General features: G+C 39.0%; 1 protein-coding gene across 1 annotated transcript; it reads right to left on the bottom strand.

Annotated features, from left to right (window-relative positions):
* Positions 1-8,103: 8,103 nt before the first annotated feature.
* Positions 8,104-13,448, bottom strand: LOC140790166 (UDP-D-xylose:L-fucose alpha-1,3-D-xylosyltransferase MGP4-like). The gene is made up of 4 exons (XM_073140119.1): positions 12,731-13,448; positions 12,504-12,665; positions 12,215-12,430; positions 8,104-8,664 (listed from the first exon to the last, which is right to left on the bottom strand). Exons 1-4 carry the CDS (start codon positions 13,247-13,249, stop codon positions 8,455-8,457), a joined length of 1,107 nt encoding a protein of 368 aa, XP_072996220.1. The 5' UTR covers positions 13,250-13,448; the 3' UTR covers positions 8,104-8,454.
* Positions 13,449-14,538: the final 1,090 nt, after the last annotated feature.

Below are 14,538 nucleotides of genomic sequence, written 5' to 3'. Positions count from 1 at the left end.
AGGATTAGTAGCCGATGTCATCCACCATGGACGGATCAGCAACTTCGCAGCACCTTCATCTTCGGGCTGCGGGGTGACATACAAGCCGATGTGAGGGCTTTAAAGCCTAGAACCTTAAAGGAGGCCTTCGAAGATGCGGTGCTTATGGAAGACAAACATAGGGCCATGAAGATACACTTGAAACAGAGTTGGATGAGCCAAGGAAGCCGCAATCAAGCTCAACCAAACGTAGCGACGGGAAATACTATCGGAGTACCAAGGGTTGCTACTACAGTGGTACCTCCTCGAGCACCCTTGAAGCCATCCCAAGATGTGAAGTATGCACCTAGAGGTCTGGGACGAGCACTCACACCAGCCCAAGTAGAAGAAAGAAGAGCCAAGGGCCTATGCTTCCGTTGTGATGAGAAGTTTGTACCCGGGCATCGCTGTGCTAAACCGATGGGATCGGTGATGCTAATCGATGGATTGGAGGAAGCGGAGGACGAGTTTGCAGCTGAAGGTGCAGATGTGGCTGGACATCAAGGAGAAGAAGCTGAGGAGCAACCCGTGGAGGACAGGATAGCTGAAATCTCCCTCCACACCTATTCGGGGACAGCTACGCCAAAGACCTTGCGGGTGAACGGGGTAGTCAAGAAAACCACAGTGAGAATCTTGATTGACACCGGGTTCACCCACAACTTCATTGACACGAGGCTCCTTAGGAAGATTGGGCTCGAGTCAGAACCCACGGAAGGGTTCGACGTGACGATCGGAGATGGCACCACATTGCGAGCAGATTTTATTTGTGGAGGTGTGGAATTGAAGGTGCAAGGCCAAACTTTCACATTGGACCTTTATCCGTTGGTCGTGCAAGGTGCCGATATTGTTTTGGGGACTCAATGTCTTCAAAGCTTGGGGCCCGTAACATTTGATTTCTCAAACCTCACACTGACATTTCGGAGGAATGGAAGAAGGGTGCTGCTGGATGGAAATCAACCGCGACAAGGGCCGACATTGCAACCACTTGTGGGTTTTCCTTGTGCAGGGGACCGAGCTCTACTATTGTAAATGGTTGTTGTTGAACCAGAACATCCACCACCAAGGGAAGTAGCCTCTGACATGGAAGAGCTACTGCAGGAGTTTCAGGATCTCTTCAAGGAACCCCGAGGACTACCGCCGAACTGTCGTCATGACCATCGCATCCAAATCATTCCAGGGGCTGAACCTGCGAATGTCTGACCCTATCGGTACCCACATGTCCAAAAGGAAGAGATCAGTAAATTGGTGGAGGAAATGCTCGAGCAAGGGATTATTCAACCGAGTAGAAGTGCCTAAATCGTCGGTGCTGCTGGTTCGGAAGAAAGACCGGAGTTGGCGGTTTTGCGTCGACTACCGAGCCTTGAATGCAATTACTGTCAAGGACCGGTATCCAATACCGGTGATCGAGGAGTTGCTGGATGAGCTCACAGGGTCGGCCTACTTCAGCAAACTTGACTTAAGAGCGGGATACCATCAAATTCGAGTCGACCCTGAAGATGTACACAAAATGGCGTTCCGAACTCACGATGGCCACTATGAGTTCCGAGTCATGCCGTTTGGGCTCACCAATGCACCGGCCACCTTCCAAGGGCTGATGAATGACCTCTTCCGCCCACTCTTGCGTCGGTACGTGCTCGTCTTCTTTGATGATATTCTAGTATACAGCAAGAATTAGAGTGAGCACTTGCGGCACGTACGGGAGGTATTAAATATCTTGCGACAAAACCAGCTAAAAGTTAAGATGAGCAAGTGTCTTTGGGGAGAGTCAAGAGTGGAGTACTTGGGGCATATAATCTCTGTAAAAGGAGTGGAAGCCGACCCAAGCAAGATCAAGAATATGGTGGATTGGCCGATTCCTACTAATCAGAGGGAATTGAGGGGATTCCTTGGATTGACAGGGTACTACCGGCGATTTGTTGCCAACTATGGCAAAATTGCTGCCCCGCTGACCTCCTTACTCAGAAAAGGTGGGTTTCAATGGACGGGCAAAGCAACGGAGGCCTTTGAAGCCTTGAAGACAGCTATGTCTACAGCTCTGGTTCTAGCACTACCAGATTTCGACAAGCCCTTTGTGGTGGAGTGCGACGCTTCGGGTGAGGGCATTGGAGCAGTTTTGATGCAAGAGGGCAGACCCGTGGCATATATGAGCAAAGCATTGTCAAGTCAGTCGCGACAGCTATCTACCTACGAGCGCAAAATGCTAACGATTCTACACGCCGTCAACAAATGGCGACCCTACTTGATTGGCCAACGATTTACTATCCGCACGGACCAGCGTAGCTTACCCTACTTCATGGAGCAACGTGTGCACACCCTAGCCCAACAACGGTGGGTCACGAAACTCCTTGGGTATGACTACAAATTAGTCTACAAAAAGGGGATTGAAAATCGAGCCGCCGATGCCCTTTCGCGCCAACCGGACACAAGTGAGCTTGCCGCTCTTTCAGCACCAGCATTTCCTATATCTTCAGATATGTGGGGAACCAATGCAGAAGATCATACCATGGAGGAACTTAAGCTAGAGTTCAAAGATCGCTTCACAAACTTCAAACCTTGAGGACAAGGTTGCGGAAGCGTGATGGATTGATACGATTCGGACTTCACCGACGTCGTCTCGAGCATGGATTCACTTTAGGAGTGTTTTTATTTCATGTTTTATTATTTAATTTCCATTAAAATAAGTTGTCTGTAAGTCGCGTTCGAACGCGGGTGGAGTGAGTTCGAACGTGGTTTGTGAACGGGGTTGTGAACGTGGTGAAGAGAATGTACTGTGCGTTCGAACGCACTGTAACGCCTGCATCGCGTTCGCAAATACCGACAGGCACGTTCGATTGCGCGTTCGAACGCCTACATCGCGTTCGCAAATCCAGAAGAGCGAACTCGGTGCGTTTGAACGCGGTCGGGCGAGTTCGAACGCGGTCGACGAAAATTGTGTTTTTAGGGTTAATTTGAGTTGTTGGTTAGCCTATAAAAGGATGTGGTAGGCAACCAAATTGATTATTGATTATTGAGATTGAGTTTTGCCTTGCCTCCTTCGTCTTCTTCACTCTCGTTCTCTCAATCCCCAGCGACGCCGCTTCTAACCTCCCTCGTCCGGCTAATCACCCTAGTCCCTTAGGAGTGGCCCTCTTCTCCCCCTTCGTCCAATTTATCCCACACTTGCCCTAATCCTTCCATCAACCACAACCCTTCCACCATCACTTTTCACCGGTGCCACCACATTATCGCCGGTCCTCCACCAACCATCATTACCTAGGATCTCGTGCCTCCATCCACGAATCCAAAACAGAGCATCCTGATGTTCGTCCACTAATCGGACGGTATCTCGAGATCCACATCTCCGATTCACCTGAAACTTGATTTTTTGGAAATATCTTTTCTAGGGCGACAACATATCAAAACTTCACATCGATCCAACGGCGGCATATTTCGGGATCTTATTTCAAAGTTCCGTGCAAGATCAGTCCAGATCTGAGAATCGGAAGAGATCGATCCTTTACCAAAAAGACGTGATCGTATCAAGCTGGTATCAGAGCTCCATAGCCAGAGGCGTGATCGTATCACCCTAGCGAACGGCATGTGTTTGAATGTCTACTGTGCACACAGACTAACGACCTCAGACGTAAGGCCAACAGGATCGCGACTATGTCGAGCGATCAATCATCCACCAAGTGCGTCCTAACCCTTGCGCCCACTCGGATATCCTCACGCTTTCTATCAACTATCCTATCAATCACATTTCATGCTTTCCTTCTAAATGACAGATCAAATGCATATATCCAGTACGATAACAAGTCAATGCATAACAGAAATTTAAGTGGAACAAAAATCAAGAGAAAAATAATGCATACTCATGCTACAGATCAACTGGACATAACATTATAACAGTATAATCATCTCTCATTATCTCTATATATCACCAATGTGCTCATATTCCAGATCAACCTAATCAAATGCATGATAAAAGATGTTTGACTGTAATCATCTCTAGATAAAGTCATATAATCATGCTGGAGGCCAAAACATGCATATACATAATATATAATATAACCTAATTTGAGAAAGCCGTCTAGGGAATAAGATTACTCACCGTCTGATTAGAAGACACAAACCACGCATCTCTCACGTCTGTCAGTTAACCGAGTGATATTCATCGCTAACAAGGTCCACGGGGGCTCAAATAAGGGGGTTTAAGATCTAAAAATATTCAAGTAATATTAGTTAGTCATTTATCCAATTAGAATTAGTTCAAGTAGAATATAAAGATTTATTTGGTTTAAAATCACTTCTTTTACTTTGTACATAACTAGATTCACATTATAGCTACGATTCAAATATTATAACATACTATTATTATAAAAGGCTACTTATAACATACAGAGAAAGGTTTGTTTCTTTTTATTTAATATTCTAAATATATAATTATAAAGTAAAAGCTAAACAATTATAAATGGGATATAAGTATAGATAAGATCTATTTATAATAAATTTATATTTCTTAGTTATTTTGATTAATTAGAAGTTATATAGTATTTACTTAATTATGCAAAATAATTAATTAATTAATAAGACTAGTATCTTATTCTACACGATAGTATATAATAAATTGATAAGATTACTTAAATTGCATATATTATGAATATCAGTACATAAATCTAATAATTATAATTTACAACACTATCTATTAATCTAATAGAAATATAAATACATAGTTAAATCAAAATAAGTATTACCTATATTTATGCATAATAGTTTATAACCTAGTTAATCATTAATTATACAAATTATAATTAATAATCATAATGTTGAAGAATATATATTATTATTAAAATAATTAATGTCTAAATAATTTATCTGCATTAATTAAGGAAGTAATACCTAATTAAATAAATAAACAAATATAAAATAAAGTACATAATAAAATAATGTCACTAGTGCTGGGCTCGGCCGAGCCCAGTACTGTGTAGAAAAAGGAGTAGAAGCCGATAAGGAAGAAGAAAAAAAAGAAAAGCAGAAGAAGAAGAAGGAGGAGGAGGAGGAGAAGAAGAAGGAGGAGGAGGAGGAGGAGGAGGAGGAGGAGATGAAGAAGAAGAAGAAGAAGAAAGGAGGAGAAGGAGAAGAAGAAGAGAGGAGGGGAGCCGAGGGAATGAAAGGAGAAAGGAAGAAGAAATAAGAAATAAAAAGAAAGAAGAAAGAAGAAAGAAGAAAGAAGAAAGAAGAAAGAAGAAAGAAGAAAGAAGAAAGAAGAAGAAGAATAAGAAGAAGAAGAGAAGAAAGAGAGAAGGTGAGGGAGGGGGTTGCGGACCCGGGCCGGCGGGGAGGTCACCGGCCACTACTGGCCAGCCAGCGGCCGACCTCTCGCCGGTGGCTCGACTTCGACGAGCCCGAGCTCAAGCGAGAGAGAGAGAGAGAGAGAGAGAGAGAGAGAGAGAGAGAGAGAGAGAGAGAGAGAGAGAGAGAGAGAGAGGAAGAGCTTCTCACCGGCGGTGGCGGCTTCGGGAAGGTGGCGGCGGGCCGACATCGGCAACGAGGAGAGGAAGGAGTGCGAGAGAGAGTAGAGAGAGAGTAGAGTAAGAGAGTGACTGAGAGAGAGATAGAGAGAGAGATTTAAAGAGAGAGACGGAAGGCGGTGGGGGGTTTTGGCAGTGGTTGCAGCGGCGTTGGGGCCTGCCGCAGCCAGCTGGCCGTAGCAAAAAAATTTTTTTTTAAGGTTGGGTTGTTACAACTTATCTTCGCGAGCAATTTCTAGTTTCGGTTACAGCAGCATATCGCAACTAATAGATTTCAGCAGTAGCAACCTTCCAATTCTAGCTTTTAGATTTACAATTGTTTCAACTCAATTGACAATAATAAAGCTCTTTTGAAGATATATTCAAGCATCCCAAGTCAGCAGAGTTTAGATTTTGACGTTTGTAATGTCTAGATTTAATGTTCCTCATTGTTAAGATTTTGATTTTTAGCAACTTTCCAAGTTAGTATTCAACATTGTTCAGATTTTGATTTTTAGCGTCATCTCTTATTTTTAGATCTGGATTTTGATGAATTTTGAAAGAAGTACATTTCCTAGACTACAAGATCTGCTCTAGTTGAAAAAAGAGTAAACATGTATTATTTGTGTTGAATTTAGTTGTTGTAAGTGACAGAAGTAGAAGTTATGTGCCTTCTTGTGGTTTTAACTTGTATTTGGTCTGTAGGTGTAGGAATTGTTTTTCTTTATCTGCATCTCTTCAGTTCCGAAATATATATTTGGATCTAGGGTATTGATGTTTTTACAGCTCAATGCTAACAAGGGTTTCTAGATCACCAAGGACTTTGATCATTTGAGCTTAGATTATATTTTGTGTGGTTCTTTTTAAAAATTGTTAGATCGCCATTTTGTTGAAGTACCGTACATTTTTTGACTTACTGCTAATTGATTAAATCTCATGTTTAAATAGATTAGATTTGTAATATTAACTATCATGATGAATGGCTAATTTCGTCAAGGTTGAAGTTGAATCTTTGAATTTAATATATTTCTATTAATCTAAACTTTTTCTTAATTTACATTTAATTGCTAAATAGATTCTTCTTTCTCTATTATAAATTAGTTGTCTAGGTATTGGATATTAGTTGTTTCTCTAGGAGGAACAAATCTAATGATTTTGTGGCCGCTTGCAGAAAAAAAGATAGAGATTTAAATTAGTTAACGAAGATGTGTTATTTATAAAGTAGATTCTAAAATCCTATTTCTCTTACACTCATTTGATGTAACTCTCCAAAAAAACTTTCATTTTTTTTATCAATTTTCTAAATTATTTTTTAATTCAATTAAAATTATTTTTAAGATTTTTAAATACTTTAAGTATTCGAACAAGTCCTCGTGTCATTTATACCTTGCTTGCCAACCTGCTATATAAATTCATGCGCTTATTAATGTTATTTAATTTGTCATATCAATGTACAAAAGGAATGAAAAATTAAATAGCGGATGCATTATCATGGTAGCTCAATCAAGTCAAGTTAGTCGCTGACTCAATCGAGTCAAAGTTGGAAAGGGTTGCGCTACTTAAGGTTGATCTATAGGATCTTGAATTATCACCTTAAGATCAAGGTGGAAGGAACGGTGGTGGATTGTTACCGTCTGAACCTAATCCTAGTCTTGGTTAGAATTAGTTTGAGCTAGCGGGCGAGTCCTTTATTAGTTGCATTTTAGTTTTACGTAATTTTGCTTCTGGCATGACTTACTATGTCTCCTCTAGACCAAGTCATCTTTTAATTTAGTTGCTAGTTGAGTTGGCTAGAGGAGTCAAGTTGAGACGGATTAGCCTCTAATATAAAATGTGGACTGCAACTCAGGTTTAGTCATGTTTTGAATTTGGATCTAACTTCTTCCTCCTCCTCCTTCATCTCTAATATTTTCAATTAATATCTCTAATTTTGCTTCTGGCGTGAGTTAGTCTATCTCCTTCTCTAAGTTTAAAACCTATATTAAAACTATCAGTAAATTATATTAAATAAAATTTTTAATATTTTCATTCGTGTGTACAATTTTTTTTTCTAAGTTTTTTCCTCTTTTATAATAAAACTATATATATTTTTCAGAAAAAATGTGAGATAGGAGAGAGAGAGGGAGAGAGGGAGAGGAGAGAGAAGATTGACAAGACATAAAAATTGATAAATTTAAATCATGTCAAGAATAAAATTGAAATCTATTTGAATTATTTTCTTTTTACTTATTAGGAAATGAACTTAGTTATGGAAAGATAAAAGAAATATTTTACCACCGAATTTGGCTAGGGATCCCTAACCTACCCTAAGTAAACTCAAAACAAATATGGGCTAGAAGATCATGAACAGTTGCAACACCGAAGAACATAACCATTTACTAGTCAAAGACTGACACCCTCTGTTTGTGCAATTGAACATAACTATACAACAGTCTCTTTAACTATACGTATAAATATACATAGGATCTTCCCCCACTTCTCTCTCTCAAAATAAATAAATGATAAAAAGAATAAAAGAAGTAACTAATACAAAATTATGATCTATTTTGGATGTATTTATGGTTGAGCTAACATAATGTCTGAATGCGCTGTCTGCTGGATTCAAAGTAAGAAGAAAGATCAGATTAAAAGAAAGGATGGTGAAAAAGGTATTACATTCTTCAAAATGATTTCAGCTAAATAAGAGAAGAATAAATGGAAAATAAAAAAATCAAGCTTAAGTCAAAAACGAAAAGTGAATATCAATTACATTTCACAACCAAAAAGAGAAAAAAAACAGATCGAGGTTGACATTGTTGAGTAGCTTCAAGCATTCCATTGCATCCTCATGTGGGCTGTAATGCACAGGTATTTGCTTTCCACCAGCTATTTTCTGGAAAGTCACGTACTCACGTTAGCTACAAAAACGTGTGCTAGGTCATCAACCAGCAAGTACTTTGCAGCTTAATTATAATCTACCAAGTGGTGATTCATCACTGTGATCATCAACCAACCAAAGCCCATATTCACGGAAGCGTTTTATCTTCTTGTCAAAACCAGTAATGTAGTTATTATGAATGATAACGTGCATTTCCTTGGTTTCCTTAACCCATGTTTCATTTTTGAAATACAGGCCTCCTGATGGAAATGCAACCTGGGGTAGAAGATACAGATCAACCTGCAAACATTGTTCAGATTAAATAAGGGCTTGCTAGTTTAGCAGTATAAATTTAAATTTGCACAAAATCTGAAGTACAAAATGAGTTTATGCACATAAACAGATTAAATACAATACAAAGATGAAGCAAGTTTCAACCAATAAAGCAGCAAAAAATTACTACATGCTGAAGACAAACGCTAGAAAAATGTTCTAGTAAAGAAAATTTGCTGCCCTTTCAATGTTTAGGCACATGTTATTTGGAGATGCATGAACCATTATTTTGTCCAACTCAATGAAATTTCATGAAGGTGATTATATGAAAGAAAAAGGATGCATATTAATGTGTAACCAAAAATATAGAAAGTTTGTAATATGTGCAACTTCTATAATGCCTAACAAATTACATGTTTTGTTTTTTCCTTGTTCTTTTTAAGAAAAAACAAAAAGACAAAGGGGCCCATATAGAGTTTCATTAGAATCATCAATCATGAAAATAAAGATGGTAAAGGAATTAAGAAGTTCGAGCTAAGGAAATTAAAGGCCACAATGATGCAGTATAAAGAATTAAGGTAGGAAACATCCACACTATTCCAGATAACTTGGAAATGAGCGGTTTCATATTCCCCGAAAGTTAGCAGAAAATTAATCACATAACTTGATTACGGATGGAGAGAATGATCTGGCTGTTTCTTCAACTCATCAAGATGCTTTTGTGGTAGTCTAAGAGCATAGCTGAGATGTATATCATTCCTAGAAACATCTGCGAATACCAAACTTCTTTATGATGGAAAAAGGCAAGTACTGCATATGTTGACTAACACATGCAGTATCTCATATTCCATAAGATTCTAAAACTTAGTATCGGGATTGAGATTGGCCACTAAAAAACCAATATGTATCGATCATATAGACCCCTATCGGATCAGACTCGGTCGTATAAGCTGCTTGTATCGAATCAAACTATTTTTTAATTACGTATACTTCTAAATATTATTTAAAATATAAGGAAATTTCTAAAGATTTAGAAAAGATAATATGAAAATAAAAAAATAAAAATTAGTCATATATGAAGCACATAAAGTAAAGAAAAAATTAACTCAAAACCATGAATTCCAATTTGAATTGGTAAATTCCTTTGCTCGTAAATTACTACTGTAAAAATGAGATGAAGAGAAAAATCTCTCTTCACTATTGTTCTACAACAGTAAGAAAACAGGGGGTTAAAGAGTGAGCGAGAAAGAGAAAGAAGAGAAATAAAAAAAAATAAAAGAGAAGAAAAAAATATTCACCCAAGTTTACTAGAGTGCGGAGTAGCCGGAGGAGCTCACCGGATTAGCCGCTAGATGAGCTCAGTGAAGTATGAGGGTTGGAAGAAGAATGTGTTTGAGAGATGAAGAGTAAAAACTGAAACCTTAAAAAGAAGTAGCTGCGCATATCAATTACTAATGTGTTTTAGGTCAAATCCATTTTAGATTCGATCTGAATCATAACATAATTTAGTTTTGGCCGTGTTTCGGTTGATTCGGCCAAAACTAGCCGATCCCAAACCGATAGTCGGGATTAGCCGATTTTGGGAACCATGATATCCTATATTATCATATGATAAGGTGATTGTGAATCTAAAGAGCAAGTTGAATCAAGGAAGCAACAAAGGCGTCGTAAAAAGGATCATGTAAACCATATGCCCATTTTGAATATTTTGTCAATCTTATCCTTGTCTCTATTAGATTTGAACGATCAAATATAAACTGCATATGTATCAAGTTGGGTCTGAATTACAAATTATAGGTTCTGCGGATGAACTTTTACCCTTGTACCTTTAATATTCCTACTAGTCTTTAAATATTCCTACTAGTTGATACGGTTAATTTTTCTTTAAATAAATTAATAAACTATAGTGAAATTTGAAGTTGCTGTTATTTTTGCAGTTTAACACAGACCTTATGATGTTACAGCTGGGCTGCCTTCCTTCATCAACATCTTTCAAAGCCTTCCAAAAATTCAAGAGTTATCCTCGTCTTTCAGGATATCAAGTTTGAGATTTAAAGACATGTTTTCCCCTTAATTTTTATAGACCTAGTCCTGTAGATCTGTCTTTGATGCTAGTTGGTCATCTCATTAACTAGATATGATTTTTGTTCATTGGCTATGATATTTCATCATCCTTGAATTATCTGCATATCAACAACTTGAATTATGTCTATCCAGTCAATGCATGTAGTATTCATAGGAATTCTATCCTGAAATAACATGGGAACTACTCACAATCCCCATTTTGGTTAAATTTAATCCCTAAAACTTCTGATGAGGCGACTAGAGAGGAGCCGATTACAGAGGAGCAAACCGGAAAGGCATGATATATGCAACCCTAACCCCATATCGAGATACAGTTCCATAATTAATGAAATCTCTACAAGATTTGAGATCCAAATTGTTAAAGATATTATAGTTCTTAATAGAAAAACAGGATTTCAGAAAGAAGTTTCTAGCATTTCCACTACCACAGTTTCTCCATCACTAGAGAGGTACTTATCCTTTAAATAGTAGAGACCTGTTTATATGCTTAAACATTGACATGTAAGCCTTGCAGCATAACTGCCCCTCTTTAGCATGATTGCGAGATTGGCAAAAATTAGAAGCAGCAGTTTAGAGTAAAAGTTGTCTAAACTCAAGTTCAATTTGCTAACCTTGAGACAGACAAAAAGTCCTGCGGGAAAAAGTGGATATGAACTATCTCTCCATAAAGAGTGCATAATCTTAGGGAAAAGGAAATCAAAATGATAAAATGATAAGAACCAAAACAAAAAGGATGACTAAATCAATTCCATTAATGCAATGGTTTTGCCTTTTCAATCATTTAGCTAGTTTCTTATAAACCTACAACATGAAGAACCCCCACATTTTTACAAGAAAACTCTATCAATAACATCATAATGCATAAGCACCTCTCAAATTTTTTAACAAATTAATGCCCCTCTATCCAAGGCTCATCCATCACCTAGAAGTAACTATAAATACCTCCATCTGCAAAATTAAATGCTGGAGATCTTCATATACCCAAGGACATGAAAGGTAGTCACTTGGTAGCTAATGATTTTTCAATTTTCACAGTTGGTTGCCTGAGATTTTTCTCGCTAAACAATCAATCAAAGCCTTCTCCAAGGAATTCCATTATTTGCTTCATCAAGAACAATGCACCATGCTCCTTTCTTAGTAACTCAACTAAACATGGACCACAATGTGAATTTCTATTTTTGAGGTTGAAACTATTAGTGAAGTGTTTGAATGACAATAGCAATAGAGAACAACATACTCCAGCTATGCGAGATAAAATCTTCTGGCATTACAGATAGAATACTAAAGTGTTCTTCTTTTCTTAGAGTATGCAGTCTTATGATGTTTCTTCCAGATAGTCTAACAAGTCAAAATTAAGTAACAAAATTTATCACGACAAAAGTAGTAACAAGGGAGTATCTCGAGGACATGAAAGGTAGATTAAAAAGGTACAATGTCAACAAAAGGAAATCTGATTAGAATTGAACAAGAAATAAGTATTAAATCAACTCACCTCTCCTGCAGTCTTGTTCAGCGCCCAGTTGAACGCAGGCTGGTCGTTCGATTTCTTCTTCTTCGACCATGGCTGCTCCTGGAGTTCGTCAATCCACTTCTTCATCACCTCCTTTGCTCCCTTTGTCGGACGAAGAAAGATCATGCAGCTGCAGATGTACGTCCTCCCCTTCTTCCCGGGGGGCGGCAAATCATGAGGATGATTCAAAGGTTTTACCTGCAAATCATGCACACTTTCAAAATCAACAACATCTTGTACTCCAATATATCTGGACTAATCTCGCACTCACAGCAGCCATGTCATCGGTGAAGTAGACGTCGTGGTTGCCTTCGAGATAAACAAACGGATCCGCGAGCCAAACCATATCCACATCATTGTACATTACATTGTACCCCAGCTCCAAAATCTGGAGAAGATGCCGAGGCCTTCGCGAAGTGAAATTAAAGAATCCCTGCAGAATCAAGAAGTGAGGAAGACAAATCAAGTAATAAATCCAGCATCTCAAGAAAGAATCACCTGAGAGCCGAACTTGTGCGCGGATTGGGCGTCGGGAGCGGGTGGGACGAGGACGGCGTGGCCGGGCCACCGCTCGTTGACCTTGTAGAGAGTGGCGTAGTCCTCGGCGACGACGAGGACTTCGTGATGGTGGCCATGGCGGGCGATGCTGATGAGCCAGTTGTTGAGGAAGGAGAGGTAGGGTTGGCTGACGGCGCAGACGATGACGGTGCCGTTCTTGGCGACGAAGGCGGCGGCGTCGGATAGGGTGTAGTCCCTCCACCGCGAGAGGGAGGCACTGGCGGAGGAGGAGAAGGAAAAGAGGGTTCGCATTGGGATGCCGGAATAAGGGAGAAGGATGCCGAGGAAGACGAGGAGGGCGAGGAGGACGAGGAGGGGTGTGCGGCCGAGGAGGGAGACGGGTCTAGAAGGGAAGCCATAGGAGGAGGAGGAGGCGCGGGGGGAGAGGGGTAAGGGGTCGACGAGAGGCTTCTGCTGCTGCTGCTGCCTCTGGTGGAGAGACATCTGGGGAATCATCATCCTTGCTTTCTATGCAGCGGTTTAGTGGTGTTTCTCAATATTTCAGGAAGCAGAGGAATGGAGAGATCTGTCGACTGTCTGAGAAATAGAATAAGATCCGAGTACGCGAGTAGTCTTATTGCTTCTTGTTAGCTTTGGGCGTAAAATGGAGGATTTAGTTGGAATGCCAAATCTATTTTCCTTGTATCCAACGAGAATCATTTTATTCTGGAAATGTAGATTTATTATAGGAGGCATCCCAAGGAGTAATTATTTATCCATCTAATGGTTAAGATCTTGAAAGCTATAATAGGAATGCCAAAAATTAAATAATAGTACTGGTTTTTTAGATAATATTTTTAGAAAATATAATTTTAATATTTATTTCTTTTTTTCGAATGGTTTTCTTACTCAAGGCGTTATTTTCACTTTTTCTTCTCTTCTTACACTTTCAAAACTCAGGTAACTCGATCGAACTCATCCAATCCACACCATTTTCTCTATCCCATTATTTTTTGATTTCAACAAAATGTGCCGCCATCGCTGCTTGTGTTCCGGCAGGAGGGCAAGATCGAATCACTCATCGAATCCGTCTAGTGAGCATCTGGATTGGGGTTTGCTTTAGGATTTCTAGTTGGTGTTTGCTTTAGGATTTCTAGTTGGTGTTTGCTTTATTTCTATTTGGATTTTAGATTTTTGAAACGAGGGATTATATTTATGATCTTGTGCTTTAGATATTTGTTTCCTGATGAGATTTGCCAGGAAGTTATGTCCTTCGTATTTCGCATTTTATCCTCCATTTGGTGAGGGAAATTTTGGTGCTATTCCGTACAAATATTGGATTTAAATGCGCAGTTGGATGATTAGATTGCAAAAGGGAAGGTGGAGTGAATTGTTACATCTAGATTTTTTCTTTTTTTAACCTCTGTGGTGCATCAGTACACATTTCATTTCTACATCATGTTGCCTATTATTATTGACCTTTTTCTACTGGTTAGTCATTATATATTTAAATATTACTAGTTGCCTAAATTTCCCTATTTTAGAAGCCCATGATTTTTGTGTTGCGATTGCTTAGTATTTTCAAATATTTTTAGATAACATTGTTGACCTTCAGCAAGGAGGAATTATATTACTAAAACTTTCTTATAGGTAGGAATAAACACAAAATTGTGGACCAAATATTTGAGTTATTTGGATCAGAGCCAGATTGGCTGCTTCAAATCCAATGCTACTGAAAAAGTCTATGTTAGTTTTTGGATTGATCTGATTTATCACCTTTCTTTTCCTTCAAAAGTTCCTATTTATTA

The sequence above is a fragment of the Typha latifolia genome, chromosome 6, assembly GCF_019914945.1.
Source record: "Typha latifolia isolate L0001 chromosome 6, TyphaL0001v2, whole genome shotgun sequence".
In the NCBI taxonomy this organism is placed as follows: Eukaryota; Viridiplantae; Streptophyta; class Magnoliopsida; order Poales; family Typhaceae; genus Typha; species Typha latifolia.
This window is presented reverse-complemented; position numbering and strand designations above follow the sequence as displayed.